Source organism: Vigna unguiculata, chromosome 2, assembly GCF_004118075.2.
Source record: "Vigna unguiculata cultivar IT97K-499-35 chromosome 2, ASM411807v1, whole genome shotgun sequence".
Taxonomy (NCBI): domain Eukaryota; kingdom Viridiplantae; phylum Streptophyta; class Magnoliopsida; order Fabales; family Fabaceae; genus Vigna; species Vigna unguiculata.
Window position 1 is genome coordinate 6,255,639 of NC_040280.1, and position 13,965 is coordinate 6,269,603.

The 13,965-nt window shown below is 41.7% G+C and overlaps 1 protein-coding gene across 1 annotated transcript; it reads right to left on the bottom strand.

The window, feature by feature from the left end:
- Window positions 1-9,247: 9,247 nt before the first annotated feature.
- On the bottom strand, window positions 9,248-9,922 carry LOC114174412. The gene has a single exon (XM_028059254.1). The coding sequence runs from the start codon at window positions 9,920-9,922 to the stop codon at window positions 9,248-9,250; it is 675 nt and encodes a 224-aa protein (XP_027915055.1).
- Window positions 9,923-13,965: the final 4,043 nt, after the last annotated feature.

The window sequence follows — 13,965 nt, forward strand, 5'->3', positions numbered from 1 at the left end:
TTGATTGAATCAAATATACCACATAATTCAAATGCAAAAGCTACAAAACAATACACTTTCAATCGGTCAAAAAATAAAACAACAAACTAATTTGTTATTGAGCCTATGAATCAGTTGATTAAAGTTTCAAATTAGTCAGCTACAATCTTGGGAAATTATGAAGAATGCAGAATTCACAAATTTAACTCAAACAACAAACTTTTACACACAAGACTTGTTCCAATCAACATTCCTAACATGTATGCAACATCAGATTACACATAAATGTATTAAAACTCAATAAAGAATTATTTACTTGGTTTTCTGGAGTTTTTAAAGTGAATTAAAGTGAGTGAGATGAAGGGAAGAGAAAAACACAATTATTTTTATACTGGTTCACTCAACCATAGAGCTACATCAAGTTTACCAGGACAACCTCAGCTTGATTTCCACTATATTCAAAAGTTTTACAAATCACACACCAAGATTACAGTTTTCAATAAAGAAACACACAAGATTTTTTACTCATAAGAATCTAGCCTAACACCCTGTAAGAATCATACTCACAGACTTGGAATCACACCAGGTAAACAACCAGAGGCACAAGAACTACAAAACCTTATGGTGGCTCTCCCTAGTCGACCATACAAGAGTTCTTCAAGCTAATCCCAAGCCAAAATTCCTGAAAGATCAACCAGGATCTTCAATCTTCACCTTGCAGTTGTGTAATGCAGTGGGAGAGAGCTTTCGAGTGATGAATAACAGCTTTTCATGCTCAAAAACTCTGAATCGTACCTCTGCTTTCAAAAACACAACTTATATAATTTGGTTTAAGTGAAATCAATCGGTTGAATTTTCCGTATAATCAGTTGATTTCACTTGACTTAAGAGAAATCAGTTGATTGAAAAACAATTCAACTGATTGAATACATTTGTACCAAAAACTATATATAGCAAGATTGTTAACCTGTTAAAACCCATTTTAATAGATTAAAAAGGACACAATAAGACTAATAAGACATTTAACCTATGTCATATAGCCTACCAACATGATATAACATGTAATCATTACATTTAACACATTATTTCCAAATTTAATTCAATTGAAACATAATCTTCATGCAGATATTCATCAACCACATATAATCTTCATGCACTTGGCTTTATCAAATCTTTACTTCAAGTTTACTTGTGCCTACAATCTCCCCCTAATTTGATGAAGCCAACATCCTCGAGTTGAATTGATGATCTAAGATCCATTGAGAAACTTGAAAAAGCTTTTACATACAAGATACCAATACATAAATACACATCCAAGCAAAAAAACACAACCATGCATACATATAACATATGCATATGCTCCCTTTATCACTAGTAATGTGATTTAAATCCATATTTCAGATCCAGTTTGCAGTATCAGCAAGTTTAATCCCAGGTTTTCTATTTTTACCCTATTTACTCATTTTTAACTCAACTTTACTCATTTTTCTCCCCATTTGGATTCGTCAAATTAAAGATAATGCACATATAACTTTTAAAACAGTAAAAGTTTCATTAAAGCAGTAAAATAGGAGACTATCAGGGCAACAAATATTGAATACAAACACTGCAGAAAGTAAATAGAGAAGAAACATACAATATGAAGTTGAGATAGATATGATCAATCGATTGAAATTGAAAAACAACCAATTAAACTACTGGAACAAACAAACAAATACACAAATGCAACAATAACATGTAATGCATGACCTATTTAAGAAATCATTCAAGAATGCACTTTTCACATCCATTTGAGAAAGTTTAAAATTACACATGCAAGTGTAAGACCCGGGAAAAATTAAATAATTAATTAAGTAATTAAGTGGATAAATGTGGGTAAGGGGAACCTTTAAAGTAATAAATGCAGAGTGTATGACGTGGAAAAGTACTAGCTCATATGGTTGAAAGTACTTCTATTGTGTGAAAGGACTTGGGTTCGAGTCCTATGTATGTTATTTTTTTGTGTGTTATTAAATTGTATTATTTTGTGTATATTAAAACGTGTGGTGGATTTTATAATTATTGAATTGTATTGGTTAGTATGAAATATGAATTGGTTGCATTGGTTAGGCATTAAGTTGGCATGTGCATGGGTGTGGGTTCAAACCTTGGAAGATCCAAAGGAAACTCTATTTTTGTCATTTTTGATTTTGATTTGAAGTTGAAGGGTTAAGGAAAACCCCAGCAGAAATATCAGTCAAGGGTAGCTGGAAAAACAAGCCAATTAAGGGAGTTTGAATGATCATTACTTCACATCTTAATGCCATTTTCGTTTACAGTATTAGGCCACCATTAAAACACCACTAAGTAGGTAATTGTAAGGGAAGGGAAAGGTTTCTGCAAAACGAATTGTGAGGCAGATAGAGGAGTGCGAATTTCGGTGAGATATTGAGAGTGTGAGAGGAATCGTGAGGGGGCTGAATTGATATAAGCCAAGGGAGGCCATTTTGAGTCAAAGGAAAGAATCGCGAGATTACTTGGGAAAGCTTTAATCCAGGTTAGGGGAGTTTTTACTTGTGTTTTGACAATAATCGTATGTTTTCATGCTTTAATGGATGGTTGCAATGTGTATTCTGATTTTGTGTCGAATTCTGTTGAATTTCTGGAAATTTCCAGAAACCGCCTGGCGGGGTTGAAGGACCGCCAGGCTGTTCATGCCACGAGCGCTTGTTTTTCTGAGTTTTGATATGCACCGCCTGGCGGCTAAGGGTAGCCCGCCAGGCGGCACGAACTGGGTTGCCCAGTTTCCTCTGATTTTGGGTATTTTCGTGGTGTGAGAGGCTTGGGAGAGGTCCTTGTAATACGAGTGTCAGTGGTATGGTAGATTGTTATTAGAAAATTAGTAATTGGTGGATTACGCATGAATTTTAAGTGAAGTGGGGATTTAGGGTTCATGAATGATGAGAATGGAAAATGGGGGTGATCGCTGTGATTAGTCACATTGATGGAAAATGGGAGTGAAAAGGAGTTAGGGTATGATATCTGAGTATTGGGTGATGTGTAATCATGGTATACTTAATGCAAACTGAATTGGGGGTGATTGCGAATACTGTGAGTGCTGGAAAATGGGACAGATCACAAAACCTGGTATGAACCGCCTGGCGGCTCTTGGGTGCCGCCAGGCGACACATCAGAGGCGAGGGTGCTCTGGTGGCGTGCTAAGAAAAAATGCGTTGTGGAAGGTTTCGGGGGAAAATTTCTGGAAGATTCGAGTTAATAGTCAGTAACTTTCTTTCTTTGGAATTGAGTGAATATACCAACATGGGGGAGGACTAAGATTAAGTTGCGGAATGACTCAAGGGTAAATGAAATATGAAAAGGTCAATATACGGTGTACCTTGTATTGGAATAAGTGATGAGCATACTAATTGTACTAGAGGGCTTGTTCTTATATTGATTTATGCAATATATTGAAATGTGATGATTAAGACTTGGGTTTAGATAATTGTACCTATTTTGGTTGATACATGTACTGTAATGCTATGAATGTATGTGTGCTAAAACCTTGTGTAAATGGGAGTCTATTGAGGCCTGTAAAAAGGATCAAAAACTAGTAACACTGCGCTACTGGTATAGCGCCTGGCGGTGCAGGGGTATCGCCTGGCGGTAGAGTGGGAACCAGTGGCAGTGGCTTAGCGGAGACTACCCTGCCGCCAGGCGCCTAGCGCTAACAGTGGCCACTGCCACTGGTTCCCACTCTACCGCCAGGCGATACCCTCGCACCGCCAGGCGCTATACCAGTAGCGCAGTGTTACTGGTTTTTGATCCTTTTTACAGGCCTCAATAGACTCCCATTTACACAAGGTTTCAGCACACATACATTCATAGCATTACAGTACATGTATCAACCAAAATAGGTACAATTATCTAAACCCAAGTCTTAATCATCACATTTCAATATATTGCATAAATCAATATAAGAACAAGCCCTCTAGTACAATTAGTATGCTCATCACTTATTCCAATACAAGGTACACCATATATTGACCTTTACATATTTCATTTACCCTTGAGTCATTCCGCAACTTAATCTTAGTCCCCCCCCATGTTGGTATATTCACTCAATTCCAAAGAAAGAAAGTTACTGACTATTAACTCGAATCTTCCAGAAATTTTCCCCCGAAACCTTCCACAACGCATTTTTTCTTAGCACGCCACCAGAGCACCCTCGCCTCTGATGTGTCGCCTGGCGGCACCCAAGAGCCGCCAGGCGGTTCATACCAGGTTTTGTGATCTGTCCCATTTTCCAGCACTCACAGTATTCGCAATCACCCCCAATTCAGTTTGCATTAAGTATACCATGATTACACATCACCCAATACTCAGATATCATACCCTAACTCCTTTTCACTCCCATTTTCCATCAATGTGACTAATCACAGCGATCACCCCCATTTTCCATTCTCATCATTCATGAACCCTAAATCCCCACTTCACTTAAAATTCATGCGTAATCCACCAATTACTAATTTTCTGATAACAATCTACCATACCACTAACACTCGTATTACAAGGACCTCTCCCAAGCCTCTCACACCACGAAAATACCCAAAATCAGAGGAAACTAGGCAACCCAGTTCGTGCCGCCTGGCGGGCTACCCTTAGCCGCCAGGCGGTGCATATCAAAACTCAGAAAAACAAGCGCTCGTGGCATGAGCAGCCTGGCGGTCCTTCAACCCCGCCAGGCGGTTTCTGGAAATTTCCAGAAATTCAACAGAATTCGACACAAATCAGAATACATATTGCAACCATCCAATAAAGCATGAAAACATACGATTATTGTCAAAACACCAGTAAAAGCTCCCCTAACCTGGATTAAAGCTTTCCCAAGTAGTCTCGCGATTCTTTCCTTTGACTCAAAATGGCCTTCCTTGGCTTATATCAATTCAGCCCCCTCACGATTCCTCTCACACTCTCTATATCTCACTGAAATTCACACTCCTTTATCTACCTCACAATTCGCCGTGCAGAAACCTTTCCCCTCCCTTACAATTACCTACTTAGTGGTGTTTTTAATGGTGGCCTAATACTTTAAACGAAAATGGCATTAAGGTGTGAGATAATGATCATTCAAACTCCCTTAATTGGCTTGTTTTTCCAGCTACCCTTGACTGATTTTTCTGCTAGGGTTTTCCTTAACCTTTCAACTTCAAATCAAAATCAAAAATGACAAAAATAGAGTTTCATTTGGGTCTTCCAAGGTTTGAACCCACACCCATGCACATGCCAACTTAATGCCTAACCAATGCAACCAATTCATATTTCATACTAACCAATACAATTCAATAATTATAAAATCCACAACACGTTTTACTATACACAAAATAATACAAATTTAATAACACAAAAAAAAATAACATACATAAGACTCGAACCCAAGTCCTTTCACACAAGAGAAGTACTTTCAACCATATGAGCTAGTACTTTTCCACGTCATACACTCCGCATTTATTACTTTAAAGGTTCCCCTTACCCACATTTATCCACTTAATTACTTAATTAATTATTTAATTTTTCCCGGGTCTTACATTTCCCCCTCCTTCAAAAGTTTTCGTCCTCGAAAACAAGACTTACCAGGGAACAGATGTGGATAGGATAACTTCATGCGATCCTCCATCTCCCAGGTCATTTCCTGAGTCGCCTCATTCCAAAGCACCTTCACCGTATTTATCTTTTTACCTCTCAGGTGTTTGACTTGAGAGTCCAGGATGCGAACCGGTCCAGCTGGTATGGTCAAATCTTCCCGCACTTGTACATCATCAGCCGCTAACACATGGTCTGGACTTGCAACGTATTTCCTCAATTGAGAAACATGGAATACGTTGTGCAAGTTCGCTAGATGAGGTGGCAAGGCAATTTCGTAGGCTGCCGGCCCAATTCTCCGCGTAATCTGATAGGGTCCTATAAACCGCGGTGTCAACTTCCTTGATTTTAGAACCCTCCCAACTCCCGTGGTTGGGGTAACCCGTAAGAACACATGATCACCTTCATCAAACTCCAATGGCCGCCTCCTTTTATCAGCATAGGACTTTTGCCGACTCTGTGTGGCTCTCATTCGATCCTGGATTAATTTAACTTTTCCAGTTGTCTGCTGCAGAAACTCGGGACCAAGCACAAGGGCTTCCCCATCCTGATACCAACACAGCGGTGTTCTACACCTACGACCATATAATGCTTCGTACGGTGCCATTCCAATACTAGCATGATAACTATTATTATATGTGAATTCCACCAAAGGTAACACATCGTTCCAGTTTCCCAGATGGTCTAACACACACGACCGCAGCAAATCTTCCAATGATTGTATAGTACGCTCAGACTGACCATCCGTCTGGGGATGATACGCTGAACTCATCCTCAATTGGGTTCCTAAGGCTGCTTGCAAGGATTGCCAAAACCGTGAGATGAACCTCGGATCCCGATCCGACACTATGCTTTCTGGCACCCCATGTAACCTCACTACTTCTCGTATATAAGTTTCTGTTAGTTTATCCATCGACCATTTCTGATTTATAGGTAAGAAGTGCGAACACTTAGTCAATTTGTCCACAATTACCCAGACCGAGTCATGACCTCTGATCAATTTCGGCAAGTGTGTCACAAAATCCATGGAGATACTGTCCCACTTCCACTGAGGTATTTCCAATGGTTGTAGGGTACCTCCCGGCCTTTGATGTTCAATTTTGGCATTTTGACATACCAAACATTGAGCAACAAAGTCGGCCACGTCAGATTTCATTTCGTTCCACCAGAAGGACTCTTTCAAATCCTTGTACATCTTAGTCATACCAGGATGTATGCTAAGACGACTTTGATGACCTTCCTTTAGAATTTCCCTCCTGAACGTGGGTCCTCCAGGCACACACACCCTACCTCTAAAACGTAGAATACCGTCTTCCCCCATCTGGTAATCCTTTCCTTTATCAGTACCCAACCATCCTTTAAATTGTTGTAACTCCATATCATGCCCCTGAGCCACACGTATCTCATTCAAGAAGTCATTAGTAACCTTCAACATACTGCACCGTATGACCCCTTGACCAAATTGCATTCCCAAGTTCATGTCTCTGAGTTTTTCAATTAGCTCCAACTCCTTTACCATCATGCAAGAGACATGCATCTTCTTACGACTCAATGCATCAGCTACGACATTTGCCTTGCCCAGATGATAAAGCAATTCAAAATCGTAGTCTTTCAGGTACTCCATCCACCTGCGCTGTCTCATATTTAACTCTTTCTGATCGAACAAGTATTTCAGGCTTTTGTGATCGCTGAAAACTTGGAACTGCGACCCGTATAGGTAGTGTCTCCAAGACTTAAGAGCAAATACAATAGCGGCTAGCTCCAAGTCATGAGTTGGGTAATTTTTCTCGTGTACTTTCAACTGACGAGAAGCATATGCGACTGGTCTCTTGCCCTGCATCAACACACACCCCAGTCCCTGGTAAGACGCATCACAATACACCTCAAACATTTTCTCCGGATCAGGAATCACTAACACCGGGGCGGTAGTCAGACACCTCTTCATGTTCTCAAAACACTCCTCACACTTTTCAGTCCAAGAGAAGGGCTGATCTTTTCTTGTGAGCTGTGTCAATGGATTCACTTTCTTTGAGAACCCCTCCACAAACCTCCTGTAATATCCTGCCAGACCTAGGAAACTCCTCACCTCAGTCACCGTCTTAGGCCTCTCCCACTTAAGGACCGTCTCGACCTTAGCTGGATCCACCGCAATGCCTTTGGCTGATATGACATGCCCAAGGAATTGTACCTCGTCCAGCCAAAACTCGCACTTGGACAATTTCCCATACAACTGATGATCCCTGAGTATCTTCAATACTACCCTCAAGTGGTCAACATGCTCTTCCCTAGTCTTCGAGTAAATAAGTATGTCATCTATGAAAACGACAACAAACTTATCTAACCACGGTCGAAAGATTCTATTCATGTAATCCATGAATATGGCTGGTGCATTCGTGACTCCGAATGGCATCACTACATATTCGTAGTGGCCATACCTCGACCTGAACGCCGTCTTTTGTACATCCTCCGGCTTCACCAAGATCTGATGATATCCAGATCGCAGGTCTATCTTAGAGAATATTCCTGCCCCTTTCAACTGATCTAGTAGATCGTCAATCCTCGGTAACGGATACCGATTTTTAATTGTTAATTTGTTTAGCTGCCTGTAATCAACACAGAGTCTTGAGCTCCCATCTTTCTTCTTCACTAGTAATACCGGAGCTCCCCACGGTGACACACTGGGCCGAATAAATTTCTTCTCAAGTAGATCCTCTATTTGCTTCTTGAGTTCTGTCAATTCTGCAGGTGCCATTCTGTACGGCATCATGGATACCGGTCCTGCACCAGGAACTAAATCGATAGAGAAATCTATGTCTCGACTTGGAGGCAGTCCCGGTACTTCATCCAGAAATACATCTGCGTACTCATTGACAATAGGAATATTCTGGATCATCTCCAATGCGCTTTTCTTTTCTGGTTTAGCCATCACCATAAAACATGTGGCCCCTTCTTGCAGCGCTCTCACGGCTTCTTGAGTTGAGATCAACTCTAACCCTTCCTGCTCTGGGAATACCAAACTGCGTCGTCCACAATCAATTATGACGTGATTATTGGACAACCAGTCCATTCCCAATATTACGTCCAGTCCCTCCAGAGGCAAGCACACCAAGTTCACCTTGAATCTGCGACCTGCCACTTCCATCACACACCCCACGCAGACTGAACTGGTTGCTACCTGACCTGAGGAAGGAGTTGACACCAGCAAGTCACATCCCAAATCACGTTTCTCCAAATTCAGTCTCCCCACACAAGCATTAGAAATGAAGGAATGTGTTGCTCTAGAGTCGAACAACACCAAAACTGACTGGCCAGTTAACACACAGGGCTCAAGAATAAGGTTACCTGACTGGGTAGCCTCCGTGGAGGTCATAACGAACACCCTTCCTGCTGCTCTAGCTCTCTCAGCTGGGGACGTTGTTGGCTTTTTCACCCCGATATTCTTCTTCTCCGGGCAGTTATTGGCAAAGTGGCCCGGCTTGTCGCATATGAAGCATTTGCGACGATCTCCTGATCCTCCTACCCCACCGGTTAACTGAGGGCAATTCCTCTTTAAATGGGACCCCCCACACTGGTAACACGTAGGGCCCTGAGAAATCTGGGGTCGACTATACGGTTTCTTCATCTGTCTTGCCTCTGTAATATTCTTCTAATGTCGACTTGCTGGGTTCGGCCCTCTTTCTAGGTACTCTGCACTCTTGGCTTGTTCTACCAAGATTGGAAACCTTCTTTCTCTCAGAGGCGTGACCACCTTCTTTAACTCATGTTTGAGCCCCCGCTCAAATTTAAGACATTTCCACTCTTCAGTAATTGCCTGGGAATAATACCTTGCCAATTGCTCGAATCTGTTAACATACTCTTGCACCGACATGTTTCCCTGTTGTAGAGCCAAGAATTCTGCTTCCCTGTCCTGCTTAACAGTATCTGGGAAATATTTTTCCAAAAAGCGAGTTCGGAAATTCTCCCAGGTTACTGGCTCCTCCCTCACCAGCATCTGTTGTTTCATGCCTGCCCACCAGTACTCGGTGTCATTATTCAACAGGTACACGGCAAAGGCCAGCTTCTGCTCATCAGCACAATACATCACTCCAAAGATCTTTTCGCACTTGCGAAGCCAGGCATCAGCTTCGTCTGGGGTGGCCCCACCCGTGAATTCTGCGGGCTTATGGCGCAAAAAATCCTCTACGGTTGGCACTCTGGCTGGTGCTATTGTCACTCTCGGCTGTGCTGGAATAGGTTGTTGCATTGCATCCACCATGCGATGAATGGCTTCTGCAATGTCATCAGCACCGCCAACATTCCTTCTTCTTCTGTTAGCTGCCATTGCCTGGATACGCCACATATTCAACTGTTAAACATCATTCCATTAGTTTAACATAATCTTACCTCCTTAAATTTAAACACACATAATATCATGCACACACCTAGCAAGCTCACTCCCCAAAAGCCCCAAAACATGTTTTTCAAAACATTTTCGAAACTTTTGCTCTGATACCAACTGTAACATCCCCAAGGAATATTACTTTGAAAATATCACAAACAATTAAATAAATAAGATTAAATACGATAATATAAAAATTTTCCTCATTTATTTATGCAGATTTCCAAAACGCGGGAAATTTAAAGTCGTAGTATCAAAACATTGCAACTGTTCTCAATTAAAAACATTACAACTCATAAACGCCATAACGGCTAATGTTCCAAAATATAAATACATCAAAAACTTTAAATCTTCAAAAATCCCATATCATCCCGCTCTCTGGTCTCAAGCGTCTCCTGGCTCACCTGTCAAATCATCTGCTCCCGGATAACGAATCATCCGATCATCGCCATGCACACACAGATAGGGTGAGCTATGCATATTAAACAAATTAAATATGATACCCGTCCCAATAAAAATTTACAGATACATGTTAATTACAAGTTATCCACCCTGATCTCAGACTACTTCCTGAGTCACATGCATGAAACTAGGTCCTAGGACTTTCACTGTGCTGCCACGAAACTATCCCTTTCGTGGTCCAACCCTACGAGCCAATCCTGCTCATAGTCCAACCCTACAGACTCCTCGCCTGTAGTAACACATCCAAGCTTACACAACTTGGACCCTGGCACGCACGCAATCACCATACTATGGACTCCTCGCCCAATAGTAGCCGACGGGAACATCACAGTTCCTTGCCCATCGTGCGCCCAACGCATGCAATCACCATACTAAGGACTCCTCGCCCAATAGTAGCCGACGGGAACTCACTAGTTCCTTGCCCATCATGCGTTCAATCGTTCAAGCACGTCCCAGACCCCTATTGGACTTAACCATCAAGCCCAAGCACAAAGAAGCGAACTTAGTCCTTCAAGTCCACTAATCAAGCAAAAGAAAACAATTATACAGCCATGCAAATCGACTGGTATCGCCTAAACACCGCTAGGCGGATACTGACTAAAAACCGCCCGGCGGACACACCCCCACCGCCAGGCGATACGGCCCAGACAGGACCTGTAATTTTCCGTCACCGCCTGGCGGAGACTACCCTGCCGCCAGGCGCCTAGCGCTAACAGTCGCCACTGCCACTGGTTCCCACTCTACCGCCAGGCGATACCCCCGCACCGCCAGGCGCTATACCAGTAGCGCAGTGTTACTGGTTTTTTGATCCTTTTTACAGGCCTCAATATACTCCCATTTACACAAGGTTTCAGCACACATACATTCATAGCATTACAGTACATGTATCAACCAAAATAGGTACAATTATCTAAACCCAAGTCTTAATCATCACATTTCAATATATTGCATAAATCAATATAAGAACAAGCCCTCTAGTACAATTAGTATGCTCATTACTTATTCCAATACAAGGTACACCGTATATTGACCTTTTCATATTTCATTTACCCTTGAGTCATTCCGCAACTTAATCTTAGTCCCCCCCCATGTTGGTATATTCACTCAATTCCAAAGAAAGAAAGTTACTGACTATTAACTCGAATCTTCCAGAAATTTTCCCCCGAAACCTTCCATAACGCATTTTTTCTTAGCACGCCACCAGAGCACCCTCGCCTCTGATGTGTCGCCTGGCGGCACCCAAGAGCCGCCAGGCGGTTCATACCAGGTTTTGTGATCTGTCCCATTTTCCAGCACTCACAATATTCGCAATCACCCCCAATTCAGTTTGCATTAAGTATACCATGATTACACATCACCCAATACTCAGATATCATACCCTAACTCCTTTTCACTCCCATTTTCCATCAATGTGACTAATCACAGCGATCACCCCCATTTTCCATTCTCATCATTCATGAACCCTAAATCCCCACTTCACTTAAAATTCATGCGTAATCCACCAATTACTAATTTTCTGATAACAATCTACCATACCACTGACACTCGTATTACAAGGACCTCTCCCAAGCCTCTCACACCACGAAAATACCCAAAATCAGAGGAAACTGGGCAACCCAGTTCGTGCCGCCTGGCGGGCTACCCTTAGCCGCCAGGCGATGCATATCAAAACTCAGAAAAACAAGCGCTCGTGGCATGAGCAGCCTGGCGGTCCTTCAACCCCGCCAGGCGGTTTCTGGAAATTTCCAGAAATTCAACAGAATTCGACACAAATCAGAATACACATTGCAACCATCCAATAAAGCATGAAAACATACGATTATTGTCAAAACACCAGTAAAAACTCCCCTAACCTGGATTAAAGCTTTCCCAAGTAATCTCGCGATTCTTTCCTTTGACTCAAAATGGCCTCCCTTGGCTTATATCAATTCAGCCCCCTCACGATTCCTCTCACACTCTCTATATCACAATTCGCTCTACTAAGTTCGCTTCTTTGTACTTGGGCTTGATGGTTAAGTCCAATAGGGGTCTGGGACGTGCTTGAACGATTGAACGCATGATGGGCAAGGAACTAGTGAGTTCCCGTCGGCTACTATTGGGCGAGGAGTCCTTAGTATGGTGATTGCATGCGTTGGGTGCACGATGGGCAAGGAACTGTGATGTTCCCGTCGGCTACTATTGGGCGAGGAGTCCATAGTATGGTGATTGCGTGCGTGCCAGGGTCCAAGTTGTGTAAGCTTGGATGTGTTACTACAGGCGAGGAGTCTGTAGGGTTGGACTATGAGCAGGATTGGCTCGTAGGGTTGGACCACGAAAGGGATAGTTTCGTGGGAGCACAGTGAAAGTCCCAGGACCTAGTTTCATGCATGTGACTCAGGAAGTAGTCTGAGATTAGGGTGGATAACTTGTAATTAACATGTATCTGTAAATTTTTATTGGGACGAGTATCATATTTAATTTGTTTAATATGCATAGCTCACCCTATCTGTGTGTGCATGGCGATGATCGGATGATTCGTTATCCGGGAGCAGATGATTTGACAGGTGAGCCAGGAGACGCTTGAGACCAGAGAGCGGGATGATATGGGCTTTTTGAAGATTTAAAGTTTTTGATGTATTTATATTTTGGAACATTAGCCGTTGTGGCGTTTATGAGTTGTAATGTTTTTAATTGAGAACAGTTGCAATGTTTTGATACTACGACTTTAAATTTCCCGCGTTTTGGAAATCTGCATAAATAAATGAGGAAAATTTTTATATTATCGTATTTAATCTCATTTATTTAATTGTTTGTGATATTTTCAAAGTAATATTCCTTGGGGATGTTACAGCAAGCATATGCCAATAATAATCTCACGGCTTCTAGCCTAGCTATAGGTGCATATATTTCATCAAAATCAATGTCTTCCTCTTGATTATAACCTTTAACAACTAGCCTAGCTTTATTCCTAACTATGTTACCATTTTCATCCATTTTATTCCTAAACACCCATTTAGTACCAATCACATTCATTTCATTTGTTCTAGGAACTAGAGACCACACATCATTTTTTGTGAATTGATTAAGCTCATCTTACATAACAACAACCCAATTACTATCACCTAATGCATCATTCACATTCTTAGGTTCAATTTGACACACAAATGCAACATGTTCAAAGAATACAAGCTTGCGTCTAGTGGATACTCTTTGTCTGGTCATGTTGTCCTTTGATAATCCCTTGGGTTCAATCCACTCCTTAGGTAAATTGTTGTCTGCAGCTTTTTTAGTTGACTGAATTTCCTTTTCAACTGACTGATTTCCAACAACAGATTGTTTATCTACAACAGATTTTTTTCTACAGCAGATTGCTTTTCTTGCAGCATATCTTCTTTATCTGTAATCTTATGCCTTTGATCTTGCAGCACTGGGTTAGTTTCATCAAATACAACATGCACAGACTCTTCAACAATCATTAGCCTTTTTTTATAAACCCTATATGCATGGCTATTAATAGCATAACCAAGAAAGATGCCTTCATTCGC